Source organism: Saimiri boliviensis, chromosome 11, assembly GCF_048565385.1.
Source record: "Saimiri boliviensis isolate mSaiBol1 chromosome 11, mSaiBol1.pri, whole genome shotgun sequence".
NCBI lineage: Eukaryota > Metazoa > Chordata > Mammalia > Primates > Cebidae > Saimiri > Saimiri boliviensis.
Window position 1 is genome coordinate 9,489,885 of NC_133459.1, and position 15,420 is coordinate 9,505,304.

At 44.3% G+C, this 15,420-nt stretch overlaps 1 protein-coding gene across 3 annotated transcripts in view; it reads left to right on the forward strand.

Moving 5' to 3' along the window:
- The window catches only part of PEX14 (peroxisomal biogenesis factor 14), a 155,063-nt gene that overhangs the window by 60,430 nt on the left and 79,213 nt on the right, over positions 1 to 15,420 (forward strand). For all 3 annotated transcript variants that reach the window (XM_039473780.2, XM_074380048.1, XM_074380047.1), the window contains one exon: positions 499 to 583. In XM_039473780.2, coding sequence (XP_039329714.1) covers positions 499 to 583 — 85 coding nt within the window. The remainder of the gene's footprint in view (positions 1 to 498; positions 584 to 15,420) is intronic.

A 15,420-nucleotide genomic window follows, 5' to 3' on the forward strand; every position in this document is an offset into this window, starting at 1 on the left:
AGGCAAGGTTTGAGGAGTCAGAATAGACTATTAAAGGGCTGTGCTGATAGAGAGCGTGTGTGTGCGTGTGTGTGTGTGTGTGTGTGTACATGTGCATGTTGGGTAATGTTTAGACAGGTGGAGGCAGGAAAGGGAGGCCTTCCAGAAAGAGAGCATACAGGGCGCAAGGGTGGCAACATGGGTGTGCATGTCCCCTGCTGGGGAGTGTGAGGAATCAGCTCGAATGGAGATCAGGAGGAACAGGAAGGATCATCGCAGGCCTGAAGCTCGGCAGAGGGATTAGATTTGACAGACTCAGATTCAGGAAGCCAGTGAAGACAGGGAAACAACATCGCCTTTCATTTAGGTAGATTTTAAGCTTAAGAAATAACTGGTTATAAATTTGACCACAGTAGTATGCTTGCCTCTGTAGAGCTAGGAAAAACTCCTAGGATTTTTAATCTTGAAATTCAGACTATTGAAGTGAAGTTTACTTCTCTGTTTTCTCTCTCTTATCAGATTGCCACGGCAGTGAAGTTTCTTCAGAATTCCCGGGTCCGCCAGAGCCCACTTGCAACCAGGAGAGCATTCCTTAAGAAGAAAGGTACAGGTTCCCCAGGGCTGTGCAGCATGGCCTGCAGAGGGACTGGGGCTGGGGCAGATGGAAGCCACAGTGCAAGGCAGGTGCTGAGCTGCCAGGACCTCCTAGAGCTGCCCACTCATGGGGCAGTGGGGCTGAGGCGAGCACTCCCAATGAGAAACATAGGTTTCTTTCCTGACAATGGAGCAGCGAGATGACATGATTCGGGTAATTAAGCACAGAGGACTCAGTCCAGTCCGTCATGCAAAGGCAGCATTCAGTAGCAGAATCGGCCCATTGGATGAGACTGTGGAGGGCTTCTGCTTTTTGGCCTGCTCTGTGTCAGTGACCCTGGCTGCAGGATGACTAGCTTAGGTTAGGAGTTCAGCTGCTTCAACAGAGAATGAGGAAGAAAGAAATGAAGGATGAGGAAAACGAGATGACTAAACAAGGTCACGTTAAAGGCAAGCTTGGGGTCAGTCTGATTTACAGAGTGAAGTGCTAGATTAGTGGTTTTATGGTGTTTCTGTAAGCAGGGACGAAATGGACCCTGAAAAATTCAGTGTTGTCTGAAGAGACAGAATCTATTCTGGTTCTGTTGGAATTTAGGGTATTATTCTTTTTTGTAAAATGAAAACAAAAAAGAAACCTGACTTTTCACTTTTTGTACATTTAATTTTCTAGAAATCTAGGAAGTTACTTAAAGGTCCTTATATACCATGAGGGGCAAAAGTGAGCTTTCTTCCTCCCAAAGCAAAACTCTTTTTCCTTAAGAAGCTGGAATGCCAGCCTCGAAAGGGTTTTCAGCTTTCAGTTGTTTTTGGCTGGAATGGGTGGGTGGCATTTCCTAGCTCTGTTCCGTGATGTCCCACTGAAGGGATGCAGCAGGAACCATTGGTCCCTTCACATGATCATGTCCCTGGGCCGCGCACTCACAGGGTTTGGGCAGAAGAAGCCCAAACATTTCACCACAGGCAGCTGCTTCGCGGCAGCCCCAAGGCTGGGTCCCTGTGAGGTCCCTGTGACAGAGTTGGTGAGGAGCACTGTGTGCCTGCTGGCTGGCTGCATCGTGCCGGCCCCCCCATCATTAGGAGATTATTAAAATTTGGAGTGTGTTGGCTGGCCTCGCCACTCCGCAAGCATCATGCCATAAAAGAGTTTTTCCTTGAAATATGTGTACCTATGGGGAGTAATTAATCATAAAAGCTTAGGGATTTCAGCTCTCTCATCAAAGCACTGAAGCTGGGGAAAGCTGAGCCTAAAAGCTGAGCTGATTACCCGGGGTAACCTGAGACAAAATCTATGGTTGCCGAGAGATCCTTAGCTCCAGTATATTGTGCAATATTATAACTGCCTGATCTTCTCTTCCACCGACAATGACCAGTTAGTCCTCATTTTCTCTCAAACGCAGCTGGGTTAGAATTTCATTTGCAGAAGGTATTTAGAGCAATTTAGAGACAAATGTCTCTGGTGTTTGCTCGGCACTTCCCCACCGCAGGCTTTGCTGAGCAGTTTTAGTATCAGGAGCTCCATCTAATCTGTTTAATTTTAATAAATCCCTGACTGGGAGAGGGAGAAAAAAAAAAAGGGAGAGAGAGAGAAACTCTGGACCAAATAATACTTCTTTTGAGTTACTTGGCTAATAACTACTGTAGAGAGAAAACTGTTTTTTGCAATTAATATTTGTTGCTCCTTTAGGAAAAAAGTCCAACTGATTAGTTCATCCAAGAACCATTGTACACCCTGTGCCCTGTCCCCCCACCCCCATCGGGGATTTAGCAGAGAACTGAAGAGACAAAATCCCTGCCTTCGCAGAGCTTAAATTCTAGTGGAGGGAAGGCAATTAGCAAATGGGAAAATGAAGTCGGTAGGTTGTCAGATGGCAAGCGCCATAGAGAGGAATGAATGAAGCAGGGAGCCAGGGTGAGGAACGCCAGGGTTGGTGTGAGCTGGACTTCGATCTTAAACAACATGAATGTCAGAGTGTCTCTGAGAGGATGGCATGTGAGCAGGGACCTGAAGATGACCGTTGGTACAGTGGACATAATTCCTTCATGACCCCTAATTTGGGTTAGAGTTTTTAGAATTTTAGGCATCTGGCATCTTGAGAGGCTATCCTTGCCCTTCGTCCTCTAAAGAGAACCACATGAGTTTACCCTGTACTTAAACCCAGGATCTCCGAGGTTAATCACCCATCTCCATTATCCTCTAGAATGCTACTTCAGTCAGTAATTATCCATTTCCGAGTTGAATCCCAATGGGGTAGGTTCTGGCAGGACCTTTCCTGGGCAGAGAATTCCAAGGTTTGATTGGTGTCTGGGGAAGAAAAGCCCCTTTGCAGATTTAAACTTCACTTTTAAAATTTCAGGCTGTTCCAGGGTCAGGTCAGCCTGGTACCATCTCTGATGGGGATGAGGGTGAGCATCTACCCGGTCCCAACAGTATTGGTGGAAGGAAATCAAGTTGGCTCGCTGGCCACTGGGAGCAGGAGGGACCTGGGTTCTGGCACTCGTGCTCTTGGCCTCCCTGCAGGAGCCTTGCAGCGCTGGGCTTGGAGTACCGGCTCTGGGAGGGCTCTCAGCTCCTGGAGTCTTGGCTTTTCCTAGCAATGTCACTTCAGGGAATTGCAGTGAAGCACTGACTTGAATTATAATCTTGACTTTCTTTTTTTTAATAAACATCTCTTTCCTGAAAAGGCAAATCCAATTTTGTTTTTCTTTTAATATTATTTAATATTTAATATAGAAATTGAGGTCCCTGTAGTGCATGTCAGTTCAGTGGAAAATGAGGGTTACTTTAGGTGCATCAGCTGAGTTTGTTTCATTGTGAAACCGCAGCCTGGAGCAGGGCTGCATCCTGTCTGTGTTACCACTGGGTTAAGTGTTGTGCTCTCTGACTTCTGGTGGGGGCGCTCAGTGAGGGCGGGTGGGGAATGGGTGGGATAGGGATGGAAGAGCATTGGTTTGCAAAGGTCTTTCCCATTTGTTTTTTGTTTGTTTTGTTTTGAGATCTCTTTCAGATGCTTTAAAGTCTGAACATGGGGCCATTAATGAGAAACATGAAGTTATTAGAATCATTTATCACTTTCTTTTGAAGTTTGTACTGCCATTTTGTGTAATTTACAGCATTTCTTCCTTTTATCAGGAATATTTTGGATGAAAGAGAAAAGCAGCTGCTCACCTTTGGAGTATTAGAATAAATGTTTTTGTTTTCCTTCCAACCACTTGATTGTGCAGATGACACATCAACTGCAGAATCAGCCACACATGAAGATAATTGAGCTGTGTGTGGGGTTTAAGCCCTCATAGAACCAGTCTATATATAGAAGCAATTCTTGCCAGGCAGGCATCATATCTGGGGCTTTAAGCAGGCTGCAATCCAGGAGGTTATAGTAACGTAAAAACAGCAATACAATCGGTCCAGAAAGTTAGAGGCTTGGAAATTGTCGTCAATAGGCTTATGTTGATTTGACACCCTATCCAACCACAAAATGTAGGAGGCAGTCTGCTTCCAAACATGTTTGGCAGGCTGAGGATGAGGTGGGTAATAGTGATGCTTGTTTGTGAGGGGGGCGAGGTGGGGGAGGGAGATAGAGTTGTCTGTTAACTTATTCTGACGTATCTGTTGCAAAGCAAGCTTCTAAGAAAGACAAACATCATATATTTTTCTGTGTAACCCTGCATGGTGGGGCCTGGGTGGTGTTGGCTCACACTCACACTGTGTCCTTCTCAAGTGTCTAAGTAAAGGGCTTTTTCCTCCCTTATGCAATAAATGGTCCTGGTTGGGGTGAGAAAATAAAACACACCACCGTACTTTCTCATTCTAAAAGGTGAAACTAGATCTTATCCTTCTACTGTTCCTGGAAGCAGAAACCCCGGTAGCAAAACCACCTCCTTGCTGGAAATGAACTTGAAGAAACTTGATGGTCCCAACCTTGGTAGTGGGCTAGAGGTGAAGGGCTTCTCTGTAGAGTATTTCAGCGGGGAGTAAATTCTTACACAGATTTCAATTTAACTCTCTTTTATTACTTTTCTTTTTTTTTTTTTTTTATCATTTACGTCCATTTCATGAGGTAGTTTGCATGTCCTTGAATGGAATCTCGTTACCATGAAAGCTTTTTTAGCATTGATTTCATAACAGTCTTAATTTAATAGCTCCGTCATTACTGAGAAGCTCTGGGAGTGGGGCCCTGGCTTTCCAGGTCACTGACCTTTTAATTACAAACCTTGTTCTGATGGCCAGGTTATCGACTGGACAGCTCCCAGCTTGTGCCCCCAGGATGAAAACGAAAATAACTGTGTTTCCTCCCCCATCTCCAGGAAAAAAAAAGAATGTAACCTCTTGTGTTTCTAAAATTAATTTTCTCCTTCAGCTTTACTTTATAATTAATTCTTTAATGTGTCTTGGTGAAGCCAGAAGTCTTTTCACATAGCTTTTCTTCCTAGAGCTTGGGTCCAGCAGATAGCTTGCGGGGAGGGCGCAGAGATCTTGCCAGCTCCCACCCCTTGCTTGCGTGTGGCCCATTTCCTCATCCTCAGAAACTCCTGCAGCTGAGCTGGAAGGAATAGAATTGGCTCTGTGAGGGGCTGTCTGGCCCTTCTGATTTTTTGTTAACGAGACATGGAATGTGGCATCAAGATTTAGATTCATTCCTATATTTGTTGGAGTCATTGAAGCCGGTATATTCTGGACATTTTTAAAAGAGCCCCCATTCTGACAAAAGATAGGAGTTGAGTGATTGTCTTATTGTTCCTTACGTCTCTGTTCATTGTGGATGACTAGAGGAAACAGATGCCCTACAGGAGTTCTACTCGGTCATGAGTGTGAACCAAATAGGTTGATCTGGGTTCTCTCACTGACTGAAGAGGAAGAAAAACAATAGAAGACTGTGGGCAGAATGTAGGGTGACAGCCAGTGGTTCTGGCTTGCCCAGGATCGCCCTGGGTTCAACCCTGAAGTGCCCATGTTGTGAACAGCCCCGTGGTCCTGGACAAATAGGTCACCCTAGTGGTAAAAGCCTTTCTCAGGAGTGAGAACTAACAAGGAAGACAAAACGGGTTTGCTTTTGGAACCTGAAGGAAGAAGGCAAAGTGAGAAGAGTCCTCTGGCAGTGAGTCCCGGAGAGGCCTGCCTGCATCAGCCTGGCATCTTCCGCACCCACTTCCTGCTCTTTCTCCTGTAGCCCTGCCCTGGTGTGGATCCAGTGCAGAGCCTCTGGGGGCGGGGCTGTGCCCTGCAAGTGAGTGCGGAGCTGCTCGTGCGGAGCAGGCAGGGCTGTGTGGCAGCCGAGCTTGTTCCTGAGGATGATTGAGCATCTCCATCCATCTGTTGTGAACGGACCGTCTTCCTTCCCTGCCAGTCTTGCACCTGCATATTCGTCACCTGCTGTTCTGGCCCAGCCTATTCATCACACCGACTGGTCCCCCCTATCAATTTTCCTGTTCCCCTTGTTATCCAAACTTGTCTTGAACTCCACAGATTTTTCTCGGCATCCAGGATGAGACCTACGGCAGCCAGCTAAATGTTGTGGAAGTAGAGATGTGCTGGCTTCCCTCTTCAGAGTGGAAACTGACAGCATTTGCTGCCCCAAGAAGGCTGAGCCAAGGGCTTTCCTGCATTTCACCCTACGATGGGGGAAATAGTGTAGAGGAGTTTATGGGGAGGGAGCCCTTTTGGATTTACCCAGTTACTTTGATGGTTTCCCTGCAACTAAAGACTGATTCTTTTCTTAAACGTGTGTGCCTGCAACAGTACTGCAAAGAAAAGCAAACTGACAAAATGACATTGGCATGTATTACTAAAAAAATTTTTACTAGGCCAGGCGCGGTGGCTCAAGCCTGTAATCCCAGCACTTTGGGAGGCTGAGGCGGGTGGATCACCAGGTCAAGAGATCGAGACCATCCTGGTCAACATGGTGAAACCCCGTCTCTACTAAAAACAGAAAAAATTAGCTGGGCATGGTGGTGCGTGCCTGCAATCCCAACTACTCAGGAGGCTGAGGCAAAAGAATTGCCTGAACCCAGGAGGCGGAGGTTGCGGTGAGCCAAGATCGCACCATTGCACTCCAGCCTGGGCAACCAGAGCGAAACTCCGTCTCAAAAAAAAAAAAAAAATTTTTTTTTTTTTACTTATTTTACTTTTTGAAAAGGTAAGGTATATACACAGTCTTAAAAATTCAAACAGTAAAGAAGTATATACAGTTAAAAAAATAAGTCTTCTCAGCCGGGCACGGTGGCTCAAGCCTGTAATCCCAGCACTTTGGGAGGCTGAGGCGGGTGGATCACAAGGTCAAGAGATCGAGACTGTTCTAGTCAACATGGTGAAACCCCGTCTCTACTAAAAATACAAAAAGTTAGCTGGGCATGGTGGCACGTGCCTGTAATCCCAGCTACTCAGGAGGCTGAGGCAGGAGAATTGCCTGAACCCAGGAGGCGGAGGTTGCAGTGAGCCGAGATCGCGCCATTGCACTCCAGCCTGGGTAACAAGAGCGAAACTTCGTCTCAAAAAAAAAAAAAAAAAAAAGTCTTCTCATCCCATCTCTGTTCCGCAGCCGTTCTCTTCGCAGAGGATGTTGCAGTTTCTTATGTGTCATTCCAGAGGTAATCTATCCACATGAAAGCATGTTAATATGTATTACTCCCCCACAGAAACACGAATGCCTTCTAAATGCGGTGGTAGCATATTTTACACCTCAGTTGTATGCTTGTTGTTATCTTGGCAGTCATTCTACATTGATACATGCAGACTTGCTTCATTCTTTTCAGTGGCTGCATAGTATTCCATTATATGCAAGTGTTATCCTTTTACAAACTAGTCCCAAATTTGTGCACATTTAGGCTGATTCCTGTCTTCTGCTGTTTCAAGCAATGTCCCAGTGAATATTTTTGTCATATACGTTGTTGAATGTGTGTTGATTTGGCACCATGCTAAAGTCAGAGCATTTTGGCATATGGTGAGCAGGCTAGGGGATATTTTTCTTCCTTAAATTTAATGGGATTATGTTTCGTAGTAAAGGAGATAAAACTTTTTAAAGATATACTTGACTATAGGTAGAAGGAAGGAAGTAAGAGGAAAAAGACAGTGTAACAAATTGCTGTTAACACTTAGCACAGATTTGGGTTTTGCAGGGATGGACATTCTGCTTATGTGAAAAATTCTTGCTTTCTTTTTCTGTTTTAAGACGGAGTCTTGCTCTGTCGCTCAGGCTGGAGTGCAGTGGCCCAGTCTTGGCTCACTGTGGGCTCTGTTTCCCAAGTTCAAGCGATTCTTTTGCCTCAGCCTCCTGAGTCGTTGGGACTATAGGCACCCGCCACCATGCCTGGCTAATTTGTGTAAAATTCTCGCTTTCTAAAAGCATAATTTTTCTCCATTTTTTGAAGGGATATGGACTTATAAATTTAATTTCTGATCTGAGGTTAAACCAGCCATCCCCAAACTTTTTACACAGGGGGCCAGTTCACTGTCCCTCAGACCGTTGGAGGACCGCCACATACTGTGCTCCTCTCACTGACCACCAATGAAAGAGGTGCCCCTTCCTGAAGTGCGGCGGGGGGCCGGATAAATGGCCTCAGGGGGCTGCATGCGGCCCGTAGGCCGCAGTTTGGGGACGCATTCAGATAAATGCAAAGCTTCAGAAACTTGAAGATTGGGATCAGTTTTCAAAGGAATACGTGTTCTAGTTTTCTTTTCTTGTTACTGGATGTTTTATGTGTCCTAAGCTGTTGGTTGGGTGGTCAGCCTTTATTCAGTACCGGTTGTATACAGAGTATTCGTACATTAGGTGCTTCATGAAAGAACGGTGAAGTACTTGTCTTTTATAGTACAAGAGGCCCATTAAGGAGGTGGGAGTAGAAGTTGAATGCTTGTCAGTGGTACCCATGTGCAGCTATGGAATAGAGCAGTATCTCAGTTAGAAGTCAGTAGAATTGGACAGGGAGAGGCAGGTGTGTCAAGCTCACCGGAGGACTGTGAGCTACTCAAGAATGATCTTGCTCCCTTCCTTCTAGTGTCTTCAGCACCCAGCCCAGTCAGCCCTCAGTCAGAGTCTAATGAATGAATAAAGGACTAAATGAAGGGCTGACAGGAATTAGAACACATCAGGAAAATTTTCAAAAGGAGCCCAGGTTTTATTTACGTATTTAGTTTGGTCTACGGTTTATGTATTTGTTCAACCCTAGCATACCTGTAGTTTTAGAATTGCCAATCAGTATGCCTTTACCAACTAGAGTGTGGTGTTTATATGCAGTTCTTTTATTTATTTATTTTTTGAGACGGAGTCTCACTCTGTCACCCAGGCTGGAGTGCAGTAGCATAGATATCGGCTCACTACAACCTCCGCCTCTTGGGTTAAAGCAATTCTCCTGCCTCAGCCTCCCAAATAGCTGGGACTACAGGCATTGGCCACCTCGCCCAGCTAATTTTTTGTATTTTTAGTAGAGATGGGCTTTCACCATGTTGGCCAGAGTGGTCTTGAACTCCTGACCTTGTGATCCACCCACCTCGGCCTCCCAAAGTGCTGGGATTACAGGCCTAAGCCACCGCTCCCGGCCTGCTCAGTTTTGACCTATTGAGGGAAGCAATGGGCATGGAGAGAGAAGAGCAGGGAAGGGCTTCGTTAGTGAGGGGAGGCTCAGGCAGAGACGCATGTGCCGGTAGCTGGATTGGTCTGTAAGAAGGAGAAAGAAGGGAAGAGAATTGAGGCTGGTGAGACAGGCAGTGAGGGAGGAACTGGGGTTAGGACCCAATATTGTATATATAAATAACGGTATTGCCTAGGCCGGAATGCAGTGGCAGGATCATAGCCCACTGAAGCCTTGAACTTCTGGGATCAAGTGATCCTTCTGCCTTAGCCTCCCGAGTAGCTGGGACTACAGGCACGTGCCACCATACCTGGTTAATTTTTTCTTGAGTTGTTTTGTAGAGATAGGATCTCACTATGTTGCCCAGGCTGGTCTCAAACTGTTGGCCTTAAGTCATCCTCCTGCCTTGCCTTCCCAAAGCATTGGAATTACAGACATGGGTCAGACAGGCACTTGGCCCATGGAACACTGAGAAACTCTATTTGAGGAAGTTTACCCTCTGCTCTGTATTGAAACTGACTTGGCCTGGCAATAATAAGACTAGCCACAAAGATGGTCCTGCTGAGTCTGTCTTCAGGTGTGGGGGATCTGGGCGGGGTTATTGGCAGTAGAAATGGAAATAGAAATGATAGCATATTTATGTAGACAATTCTACAGTTTATGAAACATTCTTACGTAGTTGATTTTTTCACTATGATCCTAGTATGTAGTGTGCAGGTTAATGAATATTTGTTAAATGAATGAATACATTATTTAATGAATCTCAGAGAAGCTCTTTTCTCCCATTTTACATAGATGAAGAAATCAAAGTTTAGAGAGGCTAAGCTGAGCTAATAAATGGCAAAAAGTAGAACTGGAATCTATGCCTTCTGATCAGGGTTCTTTGAACTATACACCTGCTTCCTGGAGAGGAAGGACAGAACCACAGACATTACAGAAGAAAGAGTAAGCCATGCTCAGATTGGGTGTGTGTGGCAAAGGCATGGACTGAAGACCACTCTTAGTGTTGTCTTTTTTTGTGTTAAGCAGCTTTATTGAGGTATAATTGACATGCAGTAAACTACATGTATTTAATGTGTGGTTTTAAAAAGTTTTGATATATGTATAATTGGGAAACTTTTATCATAGTTAAGATAATGGACATGCCCAGCATCCCCAAAACTTTCCTCTTACCCCTTGGTAATCCCTTCTCCCTGTGGTCCCTCTGCCCCCCGTACCCTGGTTTGCAAGTACGCACGGATCTGCTGTCAGTAGATTAGCCTTTTCTTTTTTTCCCTTTTTCTTTTTCTTTTTTTTTTTTGAGACGTAGTTTCGCTCCTGTTACCCAGGCTGGAGTGCAATGGCGCAATCTCGGCTCACCGCAACCTCCGCCTCCTGGGTTCAGGCAATTCTCCTGCCTCAGCCTCCTGAGTAGCTGGGACTACAGGCACGCGCCACCATGCCCAGCTAATGTTTTGTATTTTTAGTAGAGACGGGGTTTCACCATGTTGACCAGGATGGTCTCGATCTCTTGACCTCGTGATCCACCCGCCTCAGCCTCCCAAAGTGCTGGGATTACAGGCTTGAGCCACCGTGCCCGGCTTTTCTTTTTTCGAGACAGGGTCTTACTCTGTCACCTGGGCTGGAGTGCAGTGGTGTGATAATGGCTCACTGCAGCCTTGACCTCCTCGGGCTCAAGTGATCCTCCCACCTCAGCCTCCTGGGTAGCTGGGACTATAGGCACACACCACCAAACCCGGCTAATTTTTTGGGATTTTACAGAGACAGGGTTTCACTGTGTTGCCCAGGCTGGTCTTGATCTCCTGGGCTGAAGTGATCTGCCCACCTCGTCCTCCCAAAGTGCTGGGATTACAGGTGTGAACCGTTGCACCTGGCCCTACTTTGCATTTTCTAGAAATGTATATAAATGGAATTGTACAGTATGTACTCTTTTTTGGTCTGGCTTTTCCACTCAGCATAATTATTTTGAAATTTAGCCGTGTTTTATTTATCAGTGGTTTGTTCCTTTTTATTGCTGAATATATTCCATTATATGGCTGTACTACCTATTGATGGACATTTAGGTTGTTTTCAGATTTTGGATATTAAAAATAAAGCTGCTGTAAATATTTATGTACAGATCTTTGTAAGGACATATAATTCCTTTTCTCTTGGGTACACACATAAGGATGGGATGGCTGGTTCATATGGTAGGTGTGTGTTTAACATTTTAAGAAACTTCTCAACTGTTTCTGAAAGTGGTAGTACCATTTTACATTCTCACCAGTGATGTATGAGTGTACCAGCATTTTGAGCCTGGAGAACAGGAAGATGAAGGTGACAGATTGTCTAGTAATGAAGCCACTTGGCTTTGGAAATATTTTTGAGAGTGACTAAACAGTAGGTCATGTTTGGACTACTTCAGCTTTGGAGGCAACAGTGCACAAACTATCTGGGTTCAGATCCCAGCGTCACCACTTATTAGCTGTGTGGTCCTGCATAAAATACTTAACTTCATGGTACTTTGGTTTCTTTATCTGTAAAATGGGATTAATGATAATATTTACTGTAAAAGATTCTTGTAAGAATTAAATGAAAATTGGCTGGGTGCAGTGGCTCAAGCCTGTAATCCTAATACTTTGGGAGATTGAGATGGAAGGAAGGATAGCTTTAGATGAAAGGATCGAGTCCAACCTGGACAACACAATGAGATCCTGTCTCTACAAAAAATTTAAAAATTGGCCAGGCTCAGTGGTGCACTCCTGTAATTCCAGCACTTTGGGAGGCTGAGGTGGGTGGATAACAAGATCAAGACATCAAGATCATCCTAACTAACGTGGTGAAACTCCGTCTTTACTAAAAATACAAAAATCAGCTGGGCGTGGTGGTGCATGCCGGTAGTCCCAGCTACTCAGGAGGCTGAGGCAGGAGAATTGCTTGAGTCTGGGAGGGGGACGTTGCAGTGATCCAAGATTGCACCACTGCACTCCAGCCTGGGTGACAGAGCAAGACTCTGTCTCAAAGAAAGAAAGAAAGAAAGAAAGAAAGAAAGAAAAATTAGCTGGGTGTGGTGGTGCATGCCATTGGTCCCAGCTATTTGAGAGGCTGAGGCAGAAGGATCGCTTGAGCCCTGGAGTTTGAGCTTACAGGGAGTTAAGATTGTATCACTGCACTGTATCCTGGGTGACAGAGCAAGACACCATCTCAAAAAAAAAAAAAAAAAAAAAAAAAAAAAAAAAAAAGTGGGGGAAGAATTAAATGAAAATGATTTGAAAAGTGCTTAGCGGAGTGCCTGGCACTGAAATAAGGGCTTAATTGATGACAACAATGATTAACAGTATATGTTCTCTTAGAAGATGTAATCTTAATGGGCTATAGTTAGTTTACTGTAATGTTATGTTAAAAAAAATACTTGTTTGTTTCACAAGAATTCATGCATCAGGAACCTTTTGGGGGAATTTTGAGCAGAGAGGGATTTATTTATTTATTTATTTATTTATTTATAGTTAGTTTACTGTAATGTTATGTTAAAAAAAATACTTGTTTGTTTCACAAGAATTCATGCATCAGGAACCTTTTGGGGGAATTTTGAGCAGAGAGGGATTTATTTATTTATTTATTTATTTATTTATTGAGACGGAGTTTCGCTCTTGTTACCCAGGCTGGAGTGCAATGGCGCGATCTCGGCTCACCGCAACCTCCGCCTCCTGGGTTCAGGCAATTCTCCTGCCTCAGCCTCCTGAGTAGCTGGGATTACAGGCACGTGCCACCATGCCCAGCTAATTTTTTGTATTTTTAGTAGAGACGGGGTTTCACCATGTTGACCAGGATGGTCTCGATCTCTTGACCTCGTGATCCACCCGCCTCGGCCTCCCAAAGTGCTGGGATTACAGGCTTGAGCCACCGCGCCCGGCCAGAGAAGGATTTAATACAGGCAGTTAGACCTGAGCAGTGGTTTACGCCTGTAATCCCAGCACTTTGGGAGGTCGAGGCGGGTGGATGACTTGAGATCAGGAGTTTGAGACCAGCCTGGGCAACATGGCAAAACTCCGCCTCCACTAAAAATAGAAAATTAGCCGAGCATGGTGGGGCACGCCTGTAGTCCCAGCTACTCAGGAGGCTGAGGCAGGAGAATTGCCTGAACCCAGGAGGTGGAGGTTTCAGTGAGCCGAGATTGCACCACTGCACTCCAGCCTGGGTGACAGAGCAAGACTCTGCATGTACTATGCTTTTTCCTATGCGTGCATACCTATGATAAAGTTTAATTTATACGTTAGGTACACTAAGAGATTAACAGTGGTATCTAATAATAAAATTGAACAGTTAAAACAATATACTATCATAATAGTTATGTGACTGGGTTCACCCCTTCTCCCAATTTATTTTATTTTCAGGTAACTGAGACTACAAAAAGTAAAACCACAGATAAAGGGAGATTACTGTGTATATGTGACGGAAGGATACTTTTATACTTTTATAGTCTATTATTATTATTTTTTTTAGAACACTTGGGCTTTTGTTAACCACTGTAATTACTTATTTACAGTTTGTCCAAGAGATAAATATTGATGTATTCTGTATCATCACTGGCTTTCTGAGATGATTTTAAGAAAACTTGTCAAGCCGGGCGCGATGGCTCAAGCCTGTAATCCCAGCACTTTGGGAGGCCGAGGCGGGTGGATCACGAGGTCGAGAGATCGAGACCATCCTGGTCAACATGGTGAAACCCCGTCTCTACTAAAAATACAAAAAAAATTAGCTGGGCATGGTGGCACGTGCCTGTAATCCCAGCTACTCAGGAGGCTGAGGCAGGAGAATTGCCTGAACCCAGGAGGCGGAGGTTGCGGTGAGCCGAGATCGCGCCATTGCACTCCAGCCTGGGTAACTAGAGCGAAACTCTGCCTCAAAAAAAAAAAAAAAAAAAAAAAAAAGAAAAAGAAAACTTGTCGGCCGGGTGCGTTGGCTAACTCCTGTAATTCTGGCACTGTGGGAGGCCAAGGCAGGCAGATCACCTGAGGCCAGGAGTTCGTGACCAGTCTGGTCAACATGGTGAAACCCTGTCTCTACTAAAAACACAAGTTCCAGCTTACAGTTCCAGCTACTTGGGAGGCTGAGGCAGGAGAATTGCTTGAACCCCGGAGGTGGAGGTTGCAGTGAGCCGAGATCGTGCCACTGCACTCCAGCCTGTACCACAGAGTGATACTCTATCTCAAAAAGAAAAAGAAAAGAAAACTTGTCCCTCTTATCTGGCCTCACTTAGGGATGGAAGTTCTTTTAATGAGATTTATCTGCTAAGGGTAGACAAGAGAGTTTTCACCGAAGGGACTACATGATATGCGGGTTTATTGGAACTGTTGGAAAATGTTAGAAGCAGGGATTTTTGAAACTTAACATAAGGTATAACATAAGGCAGTCTCTACTGAAAAACATTTTATGTTGATTGGACTGTAATTAGAAAGATTTAAAAATAACTTTGGATAGTATTCATTAATTTACCAATCCATTGTTATATTCAACATTTTTGAGCTGATGTCTTTTAAAAATAAGTTTATCTGTTGGGGGGTGGTGTATGAATTAGTAATTGTATGAATATGAAGTATTCTTATCTTTGTATAAGATAATGTACTTCTGTTTTAAATTTATTTTTCGCTATAGATAGGCTTGCGAGGTTGGTCAGTGTCCACAGCTTGATCCTCTTTCCATTTGAAATAAGTAAAGGTAACTCACTAATGGTCCTCAGCAAACAGAGTGATAGGGCAAGCAGGCTTATATGGAAATTGTGCTGAGAATTGAACAACTCTAGCAAACGTTTCCCTTCCAACTTCAAACAGACTGATTTAGTTTCTTAAACATCCTGATGGGAGCTGATCTCCTCAGACTGCTCCCCTCTCATCAGACAGAAGACTTGGGCATGCTCTAATCTCTTACTGTTAATTATTCTTTTTAGTTTTAAAGCCCTTTAAAGTAATCTTTCTGTAATTAGATTGTTGAGTAGATTGTCTTTAGTAATACGGTGGTCTTAAATTTTGTGTGGATTTTCAGATTGTTAAATGATTGCAGAGGCTTTCATTCATGAAGTTGGAAGTTTACTATACATGGTATTTCAGGGAAAAAAATCATGACCCTCTATGATAAATTAAATATCACAACCACATAAATGTCATCTTTTCAATGAAACCGAAAGTGCATAGGAATGGGACTCTTTTCCAGTCTGTTTTTGGCTTTAAGCTGTAAGAAAAATATTTTAGCACTGACAGTGGTAAACCTACGAAGCTAAAGAACAAAGACATGCTTTCCCCAGCT